Raw genomic sequence first — 19,718 nt, 5'->3', positions numbered from 1 at the left:
AAGTCCCTCCTCGATGGACGCAATCCATTCGGGTTTTTGGGATTTCCCCAATGAATATGCATGAGATCTATTTGCATGCACTGCTTTCATTGTATGCTAATAGATCTCATGCATATTCATTGGGGAAATCCTGAAAACCCGACTGGATTGTGGCCCTCAAGGACCGACTTTGACACCTGTGCTCTAATCCAACAGGTAGCCTCTTTTCAAAAGTATATTCCGGACCGCAAACTTCCTGCGTTTCAACAATGCACCTCCAGCCTTTTACAACTCAGGAAGTTTATGGTCCGTTCCATATATGATACTTTTGAACTGACATCCCGGGCCACTGCTATGTCGGTAGCGATGAGACGATTGGCATGGCTTCGAGTATCAGACCTGGATGTGAACCACCAGGACTGGCTTGCCAATGCGCCCTGCCTAGGGGATGAGCTGTTTGGGGAATCCATGGATACCACCACTCAAAAGCTTTCTGCCCATGAGACACGGTGGGATACCTTGCTGAAAAATAATAAGAAACCTCCTCCTCCTCGTCTATTTAGACAACAACCATCGTATCAGAGGAGGTTTTCTGCTCGGCCGGCTCAGCCTCATCCTCCTCAACCTCGGAGGCAACGCCAAAAGCACCAACAGGCTCATCAGCAACAACCGCCTACCGTAAAGCCTGCCCCTCAAACTAAACCGACACAGCCTTTTTGACTCCCTTCTCCAGGGCATTGCCAGTCTTCCGCCCTCCTGTCCTCTTCCACAACCCATAGGAGGTCGACTTCACATTTTTCACTCTCGATGGGAAGTAATCACCACCGACCAGTGGGTGCTCGCTATCATAGCCCACGGCTACTCCCTCAACTTCCATACTCCTCTGCCGTTAGGCCTGCCAAAAGAGTCTGCTTCCAACAAGTCTCAGTCCCTCCTTCTCGCTCAAGAGGTTCAATCCCTCCTTCTTCTCAATGCCATCGAAGAAGTTCCTCAAGATCAGCGAGGCCAGGGATTTTACTCCCAGTACTTTCTAGTACCCAAAAAGACCGGAGACCTCAGACCTATCTTAGATCTCAGAGATCTCAACAAATGTTTGGTCAAGGAGCAGTTCAAAATGCTCTCTCTTGCCACCCTCTACCCTCTTCTCTCTCAGGGCGACTGGCTATGCTCCCTTGATCTCAAGGAGGCTTACACACACATTCCTATCCATCTGATGTCCAGGCAATATCTACGTTTTCTCATCAACCAACATCATCATCAGTACAAGGTGCTACCCTTTGGTCTGGCCTCCTCTCCCAGGGTGTTCACCAAATGTCTGATTGTGGAAGCGGCCTATCTCCGCTCTCACAATTTTCAAGTATTCCCTTATCTGGACGACTGGCTGATCAAGGCTCATTCACCTCAGGCGGTTCTGCTTGCCACCAATCAGACCATTCACGTCCTTCGACTGTTGGGGTTCGAAATCAATCTACCCAAGTCGCATCTCATTCCAACCCAGCGGCTTCAATTCATTGGAGCCATTCTGGACACTGTTCTGATGAGGGCGTTTCTTCCATCCAACCGCCTTCAGACCATCCTTCATCTCTGTCAGCAAGTGTTTCAACAGATTACAATCTCTGCAAATCACATGATGGTGCTCTTGGGGCACATGGCTTCCACAGTGCATGTCACCCCCTTCGCACGTCTCCACCTGCGTACTCCTCAATAGACCCTAGCGACTCAGTGGTCACAAGCGACAGATCCTTGTTCACAACACATATCTGTGACCTCGTCTCTTCGACAGTCGCTTCTTTGGTGGTTGACATCTTCAAATCTATCCAGAGGTCTACTGTTCCATCTACCTCCTCATCATTTTGTGATCACCACAGACGCATCCCCTTATGCCTGGGGAGCTCACCTAAACGAATTCCAAACTCAGGGGTTTTGGACTACCCAGGAAAAGAAACACCACATCAATTTCCTGGAACTCCGAGCGATGTTTTATGCCCTCAAGGCCTTTCAACATTTTCTCTCTCCTCAAGTACTTCTCATTTGCACAGACAATCAAGTTGCAATGTACTACATCAACAAACAGGGAGGGACAGGCTCTCGCCTGTTGTGTCAGGAAGCCCAATGGATTTGGTCTTGGGCGACAGCTCGTCATTTATTCCTGAAGGCTGTCTACTACATTCAAGGGGAACAGAATTCCTTGGCAGACAATCTCAGCAGAATTCTCCAACCTCACGAATGGACTCTCGACCCTTTGACTCTCCAGTCCATTTTCGCTCAATGGGGCACTCCTCAAGTGGACCTTTTTGCAGCTCCTCACAATCATCAGCTGCCCCTGTTTTGCTCCAGACTCTACTCTCCTCACCGTCTGGCACCCGATGCATTTCTCCTGGATTGGACCAATCTCTTCCTCTATGCATTTCCTCCTTTACCGCTCATGCTGCGGACATTGTTCAAGCTCAAGAGGGAACAAGCCACCATGATTCTCATCGCTCCACGGTGGCCCAGGCAACATTGGTTCTCCCTTCTACTTCAACTCAGTTCCAGGGAACCCATACTTCTTCCACTGTTTCCTTCACTACTTACTCAGCATCAGCAGACTCTACTGCATCCCAACTTACAGTCTCTGCACCTGACAGCTTGGTATCTTTCGGGCTGACTTCGACTCACTCACTCCTTTCCCAACCTATCCGTTCTATTATTGATGCTTCCAGGAAACCGGCCACGCTTCAGTGTTATCAACAGAAGTGGTCTCGGTTTTCTTCCTGGTGCCTCTTACATCACCATAATCCCTTGCCTCTGACAGTGGAACTGGTGTTGGACTATCTTCTTTCCTTGTCTGACTCTGGTCTCAAATCTACTTCCATCAGAGTTCATCTTAGTGCCATTGCTGCCTTTCATGAGCCAATTCATGGAAAACCTCTCTCGGATCATCCTTTGGTTTCTAGGTTCATGAGGGGCCTTTTCAATGTGAAACCACCTCTTAAGCCCCCTCCTGTAGTCTGGGATCTCAATGTGGTTCTTTCTGCTTTAATGAAGCCTCCTTTTGAACCTTTGACCACAGCGCATTTAAAATTTCTTACTTGGAAAGTGGTCTTCCTTATAGCTCTCACTTCTGCCAGGAGGGTCAGTGAGCTGCATGCTCTAGTGGCCGATCCACCTTTCACTGTTTTTCACCATGATAAAGTGGTCCTCTGTACACATCCAAAGTTTCTCCCTAAGGTTGTGTCTGACTTTCATCTTAATCAGTCCATTGTCCTCCCTGTCTTTTTTCCAAAGCCTCATTCTCATCCAGGTGAACAGGCTTTGCATACCTTGGACTGTAAACGTGCTCTGGCCTACTATCTTGAACGCACCAAACCTCACAGATCATCTCCTCAACTGTTTTTGTCCTTTGATCCTAACAAATTGGGTCATCCTGTATCTAAATACACCCTATCCAATTGGCTTGCTGCTTGCGTTTCATTCTGTTATGCTCAGTCGGGCCTGACACTGGAAGGTTCTGTCACGGGCCACAAGGTTAGAGCTATGGCAGCGTCTGTAGCTTTCCTCCATTCCACTTCCATTGAGGAAATCTGCAAGGCTGCTACTTGGTCCTCAGTTCATACTTTTACATCTCACTATTGTCTGGATGCATTCTCCAGACGGGATGGACACTTCGGCCAATCTGTTTTACAAAATTTGTTTTCCTAATGGCCAACCTTCCCTCCATCCCTCTTTTTGTTAGCTTGGAGGTCACCCATCAGTCAAGAATATGCTGCCTGCTTGTCCTGGGATAAAGCACAGTTACTTACCGTAACAGGTGTTATCCAGGGACAGCAGGCAGATATTATTGCGTCCCTCCCACCTCCCCGGGTTGGCTTCTTAGCTGGCTTATCCTAACTGGGGACCGCGCGCCTTCGTCGGGCGGGAAGGCACTCGCGCACGCGCGGTGCGGCCTAACTGGAACTTTCTAAGTTCTTAGAGTGTAATCGCTCTAAAATTGTCCGTACCGGGGCTCAGTCGGTGCCGTCACCCATCAGTGAAGAATATCTGCCTGCTGTCCCTGGATAACACCTGTTACGGTAAGTAACTGTGCTTTTTCTTACCTGATGCCTCTCTGCCTAGTCTTTCCTTTCAGCTTGGTAAATGTTAATTCATGATTTGTATTTTTTATAGGTAAATATGAGCAAACTGAAGGAGAGAGCACAGAGGTTCGGGCTGAATGTGTCCTCTGTCTCTAAGAAGGTAAGCAGTTGTCTTAGACTCTGTCTCCTTTACAATTACATTATAATGGCTCTAATGTCTGCCATTGGAGTTTCAGCCTGAAGGAAAGGCCATCCTTTAAGGTCTCTTGCTATGGATATACCAGAAAATGTTGCCTTGCACCAGTGCACCAGTGCTTGTAGTTCAGTGTTGTAGCATTAGCTTGCTTGTTGCGCCAAGATCCAGTAGAGCAGATTTTCCACAGACACTTCCTAAAGATTCATTTAGCAGGCACCTGAAAAACTTCTTGAATACCTGCATGTATTACATAAAGATTTTTATAGTAGTGAGCTGTTAAATGGAGTATTCTTTGTCTCCAAAGCTCTAAGTGTAATAATAGGTTTCCATCTGGTGATGTGAGCTGTCAAATAGTTAATGTTTGTTCTCTGGAGACAAGCAGGGGAAATGCAGCCATACTTGCTGGTGAAGTCCTCTGACTGAGCCTGCATGCCAGTGCACTCCCCAGATTCAGTAGAACTTTTTTTTTTCCTACTGAGCATGTGCAAGATTCTTTGCCTGTGGGAGCCCGCCCCTTAATTGTCAGTTTTTTCTTTGACCGGTACCGATTAGGTCACAGCTCTCCCCTACTCCTTGCCTCTTCAGTCAGATTTAAAAACAAAAAACATATAATTATAACAAGATTCATTCTTTTTACTCAATGTTGCAGGCAGTCTTAAAAACAAACAAACGCATATCATAGATGTAGAATTTATCCTCTTTAAACCCTCCCCAAACAAAGAGGCACAACTCGTTTTCAAACAGCACAGCTGTAGTTTTTTATTTATTTACTACAGTGCTAAATGGCAGCTGCTTAAACAGTGCTGTCGTTAGGACCATGAGGACACCTCATGGAGAAACCCGCCTCTTCCACAGTGCTTCACACCTCCAGCTCCGGAAAATCACCAAAGCCTCAATCATCTCTGACGGCGCCTCCTCCTCAGGGCCCAAGTCAAGTACCACCGGGGGAGAAAAGTCCATCGCTGCTGCTGCTGCCATTAGGGAAAAAGAAAACGGTACATTAAGCCAGCATGAAACAAAAGAAGCCGGCTCTAGAGGCTTGTAAGACTCCTCCACTGCTGGAGGAAAAAGCAGTGTGAGCCCAGCAGTAAAAGCCTGCAGCTTCTTCAAACATAAGGGGTAACATTGGGAGGCCTCCTGCAGGCACACTTACTGCCTCAGTCTTTCTCTATGACAGAACAGGATTCTCCAGGTACAACTACTAGGTGCTGACAGCCCTACAGCTCAAAAGAAGTTATGTATGCCTGCTGTTCTTCCTATAGTCTCTTCACAGGATCAGGCGGCTTTGAATTCAAGTTAGTTTTTTCTCATTGTTACAGGGCTTTATGAGAGATAGTGCTGCTCTTTTGAACCAGCCTTCTCCATCCAATTCAGGAGATCTTCAAGAGTGTTCCAACTGCATGGGCCAGGAACCACTGATTGTTCCTGTATGCCCAGACCCTTTCTTTCATAGTACTAATACTAATGTGGCTTGGTTCCCCCGTACTTCACTTTGTCCTTCACCACAACAACAGATGTCGCCTACACAAGGCTGGTGTGATACACTGCAGTCTCCTCCTCTGATTAGTGACCCTCCTACCCATACGCCAGTATCACCTAAACAATACTCTTATCCGAAATTTCTCCAGAAGGTTTCTACTCTACTTAGCCTTAACCAGGGAGTCACACCACCTAATAATAAAGATTTTCAAGCAATTCTTCAGTCTTGCCAGACCCCATCTAAAGGTCTCATCGCACTTCCAGGCCATCAAGTACTTCAGGATTTGCAGCTGGCTAACTGTCAAAAGCTACAATCAGTTTCCACAACTTCCAGGCAGCTCGAGCTGAAAAAACAAAGTGCGGAAGGCACCAGGACATGATCTTCAACAGCTACCACATCATTCTATGGTTTCAGAATCAGCTATCCATAAATCAAGTCTCAATTCAATTCGCCACCTGGAAAAGATCATTGTTTCCTTGATTCCATTGGACGGACGGAAAATCTATCAGGGCTCCATGCTAACATTAAAATCATGGCCATCAGCTACAAATTCTATATTATCCCAGGACAAGCAGGCAGCATATTCTCACATGTGGGTGACGTCATCTACGGAGCCCTAGTGCGGACAGCTTTTCAAGCAAACTTGATTGAAGTTTCAAGTTTGCTACACTGCACCACGCATGTGCCTGCCTTCTTGCCCACTAGAGGGCGCATCCCACCTCGTGGTCCTCAGTTCAGTTTTTTCCGCGGAGCCAGAAGCCCTGTGGAAATTGAGCTCCTATTTTTCTGCCTTCTGACACCGCGTCTGGGTTGTTTAGCTCGGTCGCTGTGCTTTATTTATTGTTTTTCCTTCATAGTCCGTCGTTTTTCGTCGAAAAAAAATAAAATAAAATAAAACAAGGTTTGTTTCCTCCGTTTGGCTCCGGGGGCTCCCGGGAGCCGCGGCCGCGGGACTTCGTTCGTTCCCGGCCCCTTTCTTTTTTCATGTCCCGTCCCTCGACGGGCTTTAAGAAATGCACCCGGTGTGAGCGGTTACTATCCATCACTGACCCCCACCGGTGGTGCTTGCTCTGCCTTGAACCCGAGCATCCGACTAATTCCTGCGATCGGTGTTCCACTCTTCAGGCTAGAGCGCTCCGTCGACGCCGCGCCAGGATGGCGGAGCTTTTTACAGTTGACTCCGCGCCCGGGAAGGTCTCGACGTCGGCCTCGGCCCCGGCCTTGACCTCGGCCTCGGCGTCTTCGGCGTCGCTGCGTACCTCGACTTCGAAGCCGACGCCTGCGACCAAACCTGCCTCGGGTAAGTCCTCTTTTCCATCCCCGACTCCAGGGTCGTCGAAGAAGCCATCCTCGAGTTCCTCTGCGGCGGGTGGGTCGTCCTCGGCCCCGCCCAGGACTCCGGCCACTAATGCCCCGAGGGAATACTCGAGACCAAGGTCGCCCTCCAGGGAGCATCCCCCGGCCTCGGACCTGCCTACCATGGTTGGGATCCCGGCGTTCCAGGACCTGCTCCGAGCATTGATTTCCTCGGAGCTGTCTGGCGCCCTCGAACAACTGCAGCGGGCTGCGACCTCGACTGCTTTGGCCTCGGGGGCACCGACCTCGGCGACCTCGGTCTCGACTCCCTCGGTCTCGGCTACCGGGGCACCACCGACCTCGGCCTCGACCTTGCCCTCGACCTCGACCTCGGGGGCCCCGCCTGAGAGCAGCGTTCGGCCCCGGGACAAGGTGCGCAGAGTGAGACGGATTTCCTCCTCCTCCTCCTCGAGGTCCTCCCGGGGTTCCTCACCCTCGGGCCGGCCTCGAGCGAGGCGTCGCCCGAGGAAGCCGAAGCGTTCGCGAGGCTCTCCTCGGCGACGTGGTCGCTCCTCGCCGCTCGGGGGCGAGGCCTTGCGGGTTTCGGAGCTTCGTCTCGACAACCCGAGGCTTCTCCGTTCCCCTGCGAGAGGGGGTTCTCGTGACTCCTCGCCGAGGAAAAGGGGGCGTACCTCGGTCCCTCGATCACCTGGGACGTCTCCCAGGGGTTCTTCGAGGCGGAGAATTTCCCCGACCCCCTCGAGACCATTAGATCTGGCCTCATGGGGCTCGGGTTCCGGTAGGGAGCCCCTTTATTCTCACGAGCCCTCCCCCTTTTGTTCGGCGGAGAGGTCGAGAACTCCCTCCCCGCCGGCCAGGCAGTCCTCCTTCTCTGGCTTTGTGCAGGACATGGCGCGTGCCTTGGGCCTGGACCTCATGGCTGGGTCGCAATATACTAAGGAGTTCCTCGAGGAGCAGGACCTTCCTGCTCCCCCAAGGGAATCCCCTCGGCTACCCCTGAACAAGGTCCTTCATCAGACCTTGCTTAAGAACCTGACTTCACCTCTTACAGTCGCAGCGGTGCCGTCTAAGATGGAGTCCAAGTACAGGACGATACCACCCAAGGGGTTTGAGAAGGCTCAACTCTCCCACCAGTCTCTACTGGTCGAGTCTGCGCTCAAAAAGACGCAACCCTCCCGGGTTTCTGTGGCGGTTCCGCCCGGCAGGGAGGGTCGGACCCTTGACAAGTTTGGTCGTCGCCTCTATGCCAATTCCTTCATGGCAACCAGGGCGTTAAATTATGCCTTTACCTTTTCCTCCTATCTACGTGGCATGGTAAAGGATCTGCCCCAATATCGTGAGGCCTTGCCGGACTCCCGCAAGGAAGGGTTCGACAGGTTTGTGTCCAACCTGTCTCAATTGCGGTTGTACCTTTTCCATGCGGTGTACGATACGTTTGAGCTGGTATCGAGGGTGTTGGCCTTTGCGGTAGCTATGCACCGGTTGGCGTGGCTACGCACCCTCGATATGGACCCAAACCTGCAGGAACGCCTTGCGGACTTGCCTTGCGTGGGGTCCGAATTATTCGATGAATCCCTGGAGGCGGCGACCAAACGGCTCTCGGAACAGGAGTGCTCGTTAGCCTCCTTGGTCCGTCCGAAACCTCGAGCCACGCCGCAGAAACCCTTCCGGCCTCCCCCGAGGAGGTACCCTCAAAAGTCGACCCCGGCTTTTTCAAGGCCACTGCCTCGGCGCCCCCCTCGACAGGGCAGAGGGAGACAAACCAAAACTCCAGCGCAGGGTCCTGCCAAGCCGGCGCCGTCCTTTTGACGGGATAGGCGGATGGGGCCGGCCCCCCTCCGCCATCGCGCCGGACCCCCTTCCCATAGGGGGTCGACTCCGGTCCTTTTAAGCGGCCTGGACCGAGATAACATCCGACGCTTGGGTGCTCCGGACCGTCTCCGAGGGCTACTCTCTCAACTTTTGGTCTGCGCCGCCGGAACATTCACCGGGGGCTTGCCCATACAACCGGACCCAGCTCCCCGTCCTCATGGCCGAGGCCAGGGCCTTGTTGAGGCTTCGGGCGGTGGAACCTGTACCCTCCGACCAGCGGGGGCGGGGGTTTTACTCCCGTTACTTTTTGGTCCCAAAGAAGACCGGGGACTTACGCCCCATTCTAGACCTCAGGAAGCTCAACAAGTTCCTGGTCCGGGAGAAGTTCCGGATGTTGTCACTTCCGGTATTATATCCTCTCTTGGAGGAAGGGGACTGGATGTGCTCCCTGGACCTGAAGGAAGCGTACACCCATGTTCCGGTGCATCCCGCTTTCCGCAAATTCTTACGGTTCCAGGTGGGCGAGCTGCACCTGCAGTACAGAGTCCTCCCCTTCGGCCTGGCCTCGTCCCCTCGAGTCTTCACGAAGTGTATGGTGGTAGTTGCTGCAGCACTAAGGTCTCGGGGGTTTCAGGTCTTCCCTTACCTGGACGATTGGCTGATCAAGGCCCCGACCAGGGAAGGGGTTATCTCAGCGACCCTACAGTCTATCGCCTTCCTTCAACGACTGGGGTTCGAAGTGAACTTTCCCAAGTCTCAATTATGCCCGACCCAATCGCTTCAGTTTATAGGCGCAGTGCTGGACACTGTTCGCCTCCGTTCATTCCTCCCTCCTCCGCGGTTGGAGGCTTTGGTTCGGTTGGGTCGCCTGATCCTTCAGCTACCGATGGTGTCGGCTCAGCGCATGATGATGCTTCTGGGCCACATGGCTTCTATGGTCCACGTCATGCCATTCGCCAGACTGCACATGAGAATTCCTCAGTGGACTCTGGCCTCTCAGTGGCGCCAGGAGTGCGATCCTGTCTCTTCTCGCATAACGGTGACTCCTTCTTTGAGACGCTCGCTCCGTTGGTGGACCGTCTCTTCGAATCTTTCCGGGGGTTTGCTCTTTCTCGTCCCTCCGCATCGCAAGGTTCTGACCACGGACTCCTCGGAGTACGCGTGGGGGGCCCATCTCGACGGTCTGCGGACCCAGGGTCTCTGGTCGGTGGAGGACCGACGCTGTCACATCAATGTGTTGGAGCTTCGCGCCATCTTTCTGGCGGCTCGAGCTTTCTGCCACCTGCTCCGCGATCAGGTAGTCCTCGTTTGAACGGACAACCAGGTGGCCATGTATTATGTGAACAAGCAGGGTGGGACAGGCTCTTGGTCCCTTTGCCGGGAAGCTCTGCGCCTTTGGGAATGGGCGATCTCCCAGAACATCTTCCTACTGGCGGTCTATATCCAGGGGGAACAGAACTGCTTGGCAGACAAACTCAGTCGGCTTCTCCAGCCGCACGAGTGGTCCCTCAACTCCAGAGTCCTGCGCGAGGTCTTCGACCGCTGGGGGACTCCACAAGTGGATTTGTTTGCCTCCCCGGAGACTCGCAAACTACCCCTGTATTGTTCTCGGATGTACTCCCCGGACCGTCTGGAAGCGGACGCCTTTCTTCTCGACTGGGGAGGGAGGTTCCTTTATGCGTTTCCTCCTTTTCCACTGATCTTGAGGACGTTGGTTCGTCTCAAATCATCCAGAGCCACTATGATTCTCATTGCGCCTCGGTGGCCTCGTCAACACTGGTTCTCCCTGCTTCTTCAACTAAGTGTCAGGGAGCCTCTGCTTCTGCCTGTGTTTCCCTCTCTGCTATCTCAGAGTCGGGGTTCGCTGTTGCATCCCAATCTTCAGTCGTTACACCTGACCGCATGGTTCCTTTCCCCTTGACTTCGGTTCCGGTTTCTCAGTCGGTGCGGGAAGTTTTGGAAGCCTCGCACAAGGTCTCGACCAGGCTTTGTTATTCCCAGAAGTGGACCAGGTTTTCTTCCTGGTGTTCCTCGCGTCATCTGGACCCGGATTCGGTCCCGGTGTCTTCGGTTCTGGACTATTTGTTACATTTGTCTAATTCCGGCCTGAAGACGACATCTGTCCGGGTCCATCTCAGTGCCATTTCGGCTTTCCATCGGCATTTGGATGGACGTTCTCTTTCGCTTCATCCTCTGGTGACGCGTTTCATGAAGGGTCTAATCAATGTTTGTCCCCCTCTGAAGCCCCCTCCTGTCGTTTGGGATTTGAATGTTGTCTTAGCTCAACTGATGAAACCTCCCTTTGAGCCTATCGACAAGTCTCTCCTAAAATTCCTTACTTGGAAGGTGGTATTTCTGATTGCCCTCACATCTGCTCGACGGATTAGTGAGTTGCAAGCTTTGGTTGCGGACCCGCCTTTCACTGTGTTCCATCATGACAAGGTGGTTCTCCGCACCCATCCTAAATTTTTACCTAAAGTTGTGTCTGATTTCCACCTCAATCAGTCCATTGTCCTTCCTGTGTTCTTTCCTAAGCCCCACTCCCATCCTGGCGAGACGGTGCTCCACACGCTTGACTGTAAGAGGGCGTTGGCATTTTATCTCCAACGTATCAGGTCTCATCGGAAGGTTCCTCAATTGTTTTTGTCCTTTGATCCTAATCGTTTAGGACACCTTGTTTCCAAGCGCACCTTGTCCAACTGGTTGGCTGCTTGTATTTCTTTTTGCTACACTCAGGCTGGTCTTACGCTCCCGGGTCGAGTCACGGGGCATAAGGTCAGGGCGATGGCAGCTTCGGTTGCTTTCCTCCGATCTACTCCTATGGAGGACATATGTAAAGCTGCCACTTGGTCTTCGGTTCATACGTTCACCTCCCACTATTGTCTGGACACTTTGTCCAGAAACGACGGCCGGTTTGGCCAGTCGGTGTTACGTAATCTGTTTTCATAAATTGCCATCCTCCCGCCTGCCCTTTTTTGGTTGGCTTGGAGGTCACCCACATGTGAGAATATGCTGCCTGCTTGTCCTGGGATAAAGCACAGTTACTTACCGTAACAGGTGTTATCCAGGGACAGCAGGCAGATATTCTCACAACCCGCCCGCCTCCCCGAGGATGGTTTCTTTGCTAGTTATGGAACTGAGGACCACGAGGTGGGATGCGCCCTCTAGTGGGCAAGAAGGCATGCACATGCGTGGTGCAGTGTAGCAAACTTGAAACTTCAATCAAGTTTGCTTGAAAAGCTGTCCGCGCTGGGGCTCCGTAGATGACGTCACCCACATGTGAGAATATCTGCCTGCTGTCCCTGGATAACACCTGTTACGGTAAGTAACTGTGCTTTTTCAACATTCCATCCTTCAACAATTAGAGTCTGCTTCTCTGGATGATATTCTAAATCTTCAGATGACATAACAAGAATCAACTTTTCATTTAATAAAAATTAATTGACGTTTATTTGCATGATTTCACTTCCAGCAATTCTTTCTCCTCTCAGACAACATAACTGGTAAGCCACCTTTATATCTCAGGTGTGTACACTCACATCCCTATTCATCCTTCCCATTGGAGATTTCAGAGATTTCAATTCCTCGACAAGCATTACCAATATAAAGTTCTACCTTTCTGTCTGTCATCGGCACCGCGAGTGTTCACAAAGTGTCTAGCAGCGGTGGTAGCAGCTAACCTCAGAAAACACCAGCACATGGTATTTCCCTACCTTGTAGCACACACCAGAGAGCAGTTGATCCTTAAATTCAGGCCACAGTGCAATCTCTACAAGCACTAGGGTTCATAATCAACTTCGAGAAATCAAAACTTCAGACGATGCATTGTCTCATCTATATTGGGGCTCGACTAGACACGGTCTCTGCCAGAGCCTATCTACCGGAAGAGTGTCACCAAGCCATCATCACCCTGGCGAAACAAATGGAACAAGCTTCTGCTCTCCAGCACACAACGTTTTGCGCCTCTTGGGTCATATGGCTGCATTCCTTGCTCTAGTTCCACATGCCAGACTTCACATGCAGCCTCTGCAATGGCACCTCAACTGCATGTGGCCTCAGAACTGGACTCAGAGTCTTCAGTCATTTGCAACTTTGGTTCCTTTGTCACCAAAAGTAAAAGCTTCTCTCACATGGTCGATCCATTTGCCATCTCTCAAACAGGGATATCTATTCCAATCTCCATCTACTCTCCTCACCATCATCTGAGATGCCTCACACAGGGTTGGGTCGAACAACTTCATCACCTACAGACTCAGTGTCAGTGGTCAGACAAAAAGCTTACTTTTCACAAATTTTCTAGAGCAGGGGTGTCAAAGTCCTTCCTCGAGGGCCACAATCCAGTCGGGTTTTCAGGATTTCCCCAATGAATACGCATAAGATCTATTTGCATGCACTGCTTTCAATGTATGCTAATAGATCTCATGCATATTCATTGGGGAAAACCTTACTGGATGCGGCCCTCGAGGAGGGACTTTGACACCCCTGTTCTAGAGCTTCAAGAAATTTACTACATGCTTCAAGCATTCAGTCCCTGGATTTGTAACACATGTCTATTAATCCAAATGGACAGTCAGGTAACAATGTTCTATCTGAACAAACAAGGAGGCTCGGGGTCCTTACCCCTTTGCAGAGAAGCCTACCATTTATGGACTTTTGCACTTTCCCTCTCTACAGTCATTACAGACCCCCTAAGCCGCAAACCCGATCCTCACAAATGGACTTTGCATCCAGAAGTGGTGCAACACATTTTTCAACAATGGGGTATCCCTGAGATGGATCTGTTTGCCTCTGCAGCCAATGCTCAGTGTCGCCAGTATTGCTCCCTACGACCTGCTCCTTATTTAGTCGCAAGAGATGCTTTTTCAATTCCATGGAATCTCCATCTACTCTATGCTTTCCCACAGATTTCCTTAATCTTCAAAGTCCTTCAGGTCATCAGAGACAAAGCTCAGCTAATTCTCATTGCACCTCGTTGGCCCAGACAAATCTGGTATCCAATACTCCTGGACCTTCTGGAGGCTCCCCCACTTTGTTAGGGCATCACCCTTCTCTTCTATCCCAGTAGAATGGTTGCCTGTTACATCCCAGCCTATGCAGTCTCAGTCTCATGGCATAGAAATTGAATGGACAATCCTTGCTGAGTTATCAGTCTCTTCATCGGTAAAGGAAGTTCACCTGGTAGCAAGGCACCTATCTACCAGAAAATCTTATCAGTTAAAGTGGAAGCATTTTACTATTTGGGCACATTTGCACGCTCAAGACCCATTCTGCTGCCCAATTGATCACATTTTAACCTATTTGCTACACTTATCAGATTCCGGACTCAAAACCAATTCAGTACAACTCCATCTTTCAGCCATTTCAGCATACCATTACTTACTGGATGGGAAACCGATTTCACAGAATACTTTAATATCTTGTTTCCCCTGTGGTTTAATAATATCAGGCCTCATCTCTGCAACCCACCTCCTACCTGAGACCTCAGTGTTTTGGACCATTTGATGAAAGGTCCTTTTGAACCTCTGGGATCTGCTACATTGCCCTTTCTTACGTAGAAAACAGCATTTCTCATAGCTCTTACATCAGCACGAAAAGTTAGCGAACTACAAGCATTAGTCATCTATTCTCCATATCTCCAATTTTTTCCTACTAAAGTGCTTCTGCACACTCATCCAAAGTTTATTCCAAAAATAACAGTCTATTATATTAACATCGTTTTTTCCTCCTTCACATTTGTTTTCAGCGGAACAAAATCGTCATACCCTAAATTTCAGGAGGGCGCTTTTATTTTACCTAGATAAAACTACACCCCTCCGTACTACTAACCAACTTTTTGTCTCTTTCAATTCAGCAACTCAAGGAAATGCAGTATCTAAATGAACTAGATATTCATGGATTGCTCCATTGCATCTCTTTTTGCTATGCTAAAGCTCACTTATCTCCTCCAGGACATATTGGAGCACATCAAGTGCAAGCTACAGCTTCTTCAGTTGTGAATTTGAGATCAGTTCCACTTCAAGATATCTGCAGAGCAGCAACTTGGTCCTCTGTACATACTTTCACTAAGCACTATTGTCTGGATCAAAGTTCAGTGCAAGATACTCAGTTTGGACAGTCTGAAATTATTTGCACTATAAGTTTTATACCTCCACCCATTTCAGAATTAAGCTTGGGACAAACCAGCAAGTGTGGCTGCATTTCCCCTGCTTGTCTACAGAGAAAGCAAAGTTCTCTGTAGACAGCAGGGGAATGCAGCCATACTTGCCCGCCCGCCATCCCCACTTACCAGATAGGTTTTTTTTCTCAGTTAGTGACATAACTGACAGTTAAGGGGTGGGTTACCAGAGGCAAGGCATCTTACACATGCTCAATAGGAAAAAAATTCAACTGAATCCGGGGAGAGCACCGGCATGCAGACTCAGTCAGAGGACTTCACCAGCAAGTGTGGCTGCATTACCCTTCTGTCTATGGAGAACACCTGTGACAGGTAAGCAACTTTGGTCTCTGCATCTGGCTGTTCCTAGCAATCTTTGGAAACTACATTTAAGAGGCTGTACTTAGGCATAACCTTCCAAGCAGAGTTTACCCTCTTGGGAGCTTTTTTTTGCCTTTCATTTTCAGACAGCCCATTTCACAAGTGCTCTTAACTGCTGCTTGTTTTATCTTGGGGGAGGGGAGTCCTTACCTTTTCCTGGTTATAACATTTCACTGGCTTGACTCAGTTGTACCTAGGGTTACCATATGGCTCCAGAAAAATGAGGATGGATTGAGACATCAGGTTTTACTTCAGTTGAAAGCAATGGAAGTAAAACCCGAATGTCTCAATCTCCTTTTTCTGGAGCCATAGGATAATTCTAGTTGTATCTGCATGCCAGATTTCAGGGAAATGGCTGTGGCTCCTCATGAGGGCAGAGAAGGGGTGGGGGTGTAGAGAGGTAGGGGTAGAAATTTTTTAAAAAAGTCACAGGTAGTTGTGAGGTGGAAACTTTTCTATATAAATTATTTCTGTTTCTGAAACTGTTCATAAAATCATTGGTAATAATGAGCTTTACAAACTCAAGCTTTGTTTTAGTGTAATAGTTAGACTTCTGTATATATAATTGGTGGGGATTACCCTTACCCTGAAAGAGGGGAAGGATTTGACACAGTGTGGTTCCTATTGGCTGAACTCTCAATAGAAAGTTAATACTAAGATCTCGTCATAGGTTAGTGGGAGTGATTTTAAGTTGGTGTACCCGGATCAGTCGGGCATTGTGGTTGGTAGGGAGGCTGTTTTGCTCTTGGTTATAGAGAAGGCTGTTGACTGGTTATCTTGGCCTTTCATGTTCCAAGTTTTGGGTTGGATGGGGTGCCCTTCCCCCAGTTTTTGAGCTGGATATGCCTTGTTTACATTTGTGCTACAGCGTGCTTGAAGATTAACAGGTGTTATTCTGAGATGTTGGCATTCCTGTGCCCCTTGTCTCATTCCTGTTTTCTTTGGTGGTTGAGCCTTTTGCTAAATGAGTGCAGGAATGGGGGGTATTGGGGATACGGTTTCATGGTAGAGGCTTTAAGATTAGTCTTTCTGCAGATGATGTCTTTTTTACTCTGACTTATTCACAGGAAGATTTGGTGATGGTAATACAGAAATTGGAACCATGAAAGAAGAGGCACTGGAGATGTCTAGACCAACCTGCAGTTACAAATACTTTTTTTAATAGTTTGTCCAAAGTTCAATTACAAGTCCTTGACGTGCAAAACAAATGTGGAATAAACCTTTTTGTGAGGCAAGTAAATAAGAGGAAAAGAAGGCTGCATTGGTTCTCAAAAGTAGTAGCTGAGAAGGTAAGGAATAAGAGGTTAGCTTTCATAAACTACAAAAGTTCACAGAAAGAGGAAGACAGGCAAAAATATCTGGAACAGTTAAGAGGCTGGTCAAGAAGTCAGGAAAGCAAAGATGCAAATGGAACAAAAATAGCTGACATGGTAAAAGGGAGAGACAAAACTTTTTTAGATATATCAGTGATAGGAAGAAGTACAAAAGTGGTATTGTGAGACTCAAAAGTGAAGGAGAGGAATATGAGGACTGGTGGAAAGGAGGGAGAAATGTTAGACTGTGAGGGGGGCCAGAAGGGAGGAAGGGAAGGGAGATGGACTGCAGGGGGCAGAAAGGAAGAAGGGAAAGAGAAATGTTACACGGGGGGGGAGAGGGGGGGGGGAGATGGAGAGATGACTAAAGGAAGGCAGAGATATCAGACCAGGGGGAAGGAGAGGAGTCTGGTAGCGCTATAGAAATAATAGTAGTACTGTAGTAAAAAGAGATGCCAGATTATGGGAAGGAGAGATGAGAGATGCCATTCTGGGAAGGGGGGAAAGGAAGGAGAGAGATGCCGTCCGACCACTGGAGGGGGGGAAAGGAGGGAAAGAAAGAGATGTCAGACCATGGAAATAGGGAATGAAGGAGAGAGAGAGTAGATTTTGAGAAGAAAGCAGAAAAATGGAAATATTGAATGTTAAGTTAATGCCAAAGATGGATGCAAGGCAGAAAGTGAAGATGGAGAGAAAAACAGTCACTGGATAAGAAGGCCCTGGAAACATAGTTAAAAGCACAGAAAAATAGTTACCAGACAACAAAGGTAGGGAAAATGATTTTTTATATTGTGAATGAAATGTCAGTTTTGAGAATTTATATCTGCTGTGTATATTGTGTGTATATGAAAAATGAATGGAAAAAAAATTACATTACAATTAGTAAAGGGGGTGGGATCTGGGGAAGAGCTTAGGTGGAGTTTGGGAGGTCTGTGGTTGGGGATACTCAGTTGATATTTGTTAGACATCCCTGCTGGCACGCCCTACTGGCATTTCAGGGCCATTCTGGAGGGCCTCTGCGCATGTGTAGATGTCAGCGTGATGATGTCAAGCATGTGGCCATGGCGACATCCGCGCACTTCTGGGTGCCTTGAGCCGTGGCCACTACCTTTGATATGGCCGTTCACTTAACTGAAATAGTGTTTCTAGATGTTAAGATATTAAGACAACAAAATGATTTTTTTCACTACAGTGTACTTAAAACCATCTGATCGCAATACGCTGCTTGAAAACTCCAGCATGCATCCAAGACCTTTTAAAAATAATCTGCCTACATTTTTTTCTGCTTTTGGCATATTTGTCAAACTACAAGCAGAAGGTCTTAAAAAGCGTCACTATGAAAGAGGCTATCCGAAATCAGCAGTGTCAAAAGCTTATAAACGAGCATGATTTAGCCCATGTGATCAACTTTTAGAATACCAAAATAGGAAAATGGAAGATAAGGTTCCATGTATTCTTAAATTCTTCTTGGTGGCGCAAAAGCTTGTCAGGAAAATAAAAAATTTATAGCCAATGTTACAGACTAAACAATGTTTTCAAGACGTGGAATGTACTATTACTTTCTCTAGGAATCAGAATTTGTTTGATTCTTTATATAAAACAGATATTTGGACTAAGAATGATGTAAGAAGAATGGGTCATTATGCATGGTGGAAATGTGTAGCTTGTAATAATATGCTAGAAGGAACCGAGGTACAGATCACTGGCAGAAAGAAGTTTGCATTATGAAACTATACTATTTGTGATACTGCAGGAGTAGTATATGTGCTTATCTGCCCATGTGAGTTGGCTTATATTGGGTATACAACAAGGAAGTTAAAAGTAAGGCTTTCTGAACATCATTCCAATATAACCAACAAAAAGAAATAGACGTTCTCACATGACACTGAAAAACATGAGTTCGATTCCTTTTAATGCAGTGTATTGGAACACATTGCTGTGACAGAATGTAGAGGTGATGTTAGGTATATCATTCATCAGCACGAACAACGGTGGATTTTTTAATTCTAACACTCTTTGAATGTAGAGTGTTTTGGATAAGTTTGATTGGCTCTTTCAATGCACATGTTAGATGACATAGATGTAATTCGGAAGAGGCTATAAAACTGAGGCACATTTTATGCCGTTAGTGCATAGCTTTATGGAGAGCTTCAGTTAAATAACATCCCTGAGGCAACCAGCTACGGTGATCCAAGGCTCTTGTTGGTTAGCTGTGGAAGAGCATGGATGGAACAACTAGCTTTGTTGAGCGATATGCTGAGATACCATATTGTTTCCACATCACACAGCTAAGTAGAAGTACTTCTCCCTTTTTTGCCCTGTGCACAGTGGTGGGCTGTAGCCCGATTTGAGAGTAACTTAGTGAATGTGGAGTTTTTGTGCCGATGAAGAAATAATAAGTATCTGCTTATAATCCTGTGAGATTGCTGTTAAAGATTTCAATATGAGGCTTTTTCTCCATGATTTATAAATATTAAAAAATAATAATAATAGTTCTCTCTATCTGGATGTGTCCTACCACTGGCTGGTAACATTATTATATTTATAGTTATTTAATTATAAATTGTTGCTAATTAATATTTTTGAGAGATGTTTAAATATCTGCATGGGGGGTGGTGTGGGAACCAGGAGGTGGTGGTTTCCACCAGCCTTATATAAAGACCCTGATTTTTGTAATCACTTGCTTCGAAAGTGGAAGGATTATGCACTACACAATGTGGGCCATATGGAGGATTCCGTTCTATTCTGGGATGTGGCCAAGGCCGAGTTATGTGGGGAAATTATTGCGTATGCTAGTTTCAATAAAAAGGCTTGTGATTGTGAGATTTTGTGCTTGGAGAGACAGGTGCGAGCTGACCGGATACGGTACGCTTGTAATCCAACTGGTAGAGGTAATTTGTTGGCCTCCTTAAATGAGTTGCTGCAGGTTCGTACTTCTTGTTCTCTCCAATATTTCAAGCAACAATTTTATTTACATGGCTTTTGGCTAACTTAGTGCGTACTTTGGACGGCCCTCGTTGGGTAATTCTGG

At 48.0% G+C, this 19,718-nt stretch overlaps 1 protein-coding gene across 4 annotated transcripts in view; it reads left to right on the top strand.

Annotated features, from left to right (window-relative positions):
- SARNP (SAP domain containing ribonucleoprotein) overlaps positions 1-19,718 on the top strand; it is a 313,723-nt gene that overhangs the window by 168,283 nt on the left and 125,722 nt on the right. For 3 of the 4 annotated variants that reach the window (XR_004538626.1, XM_033935489.1, XM_033935490.1), the window contains exon 9: positions 4,126-4,194. Coding sequence is in view for 3 of the 4 variants with exons in the window: in XM_033935489.1 (XP_033791380.1) it covers positions 4,126-4,194 (69 nt within the window). In the remaining variant the exon portion in view is untranslated. Of the gene's footprint in view, positions 1-4,125; positions 4,195-16,441; positions 16,496-19,718 lie in introns of those variants that run through there. The other variant, XM_033935491.1, reaches the window with a different exon arrangement.

Source organism: Geotrypetes seraphini, chromosome 3 (assembly GCF_902459505.1).
Source record: "Geotrypetes seraphini chromosome 3, aGeoSer1.1, whole genome shotgun sequence".
NCBI lineage: Eukaryota > Metazoa > Chordata > Amphibia > Gymnophiona > Dermophiidae > Geotrypetes > Geotrypetes seraphini.
This window is presented reverse-complemented; position numbering and strand designations above follow the sequence as displayed.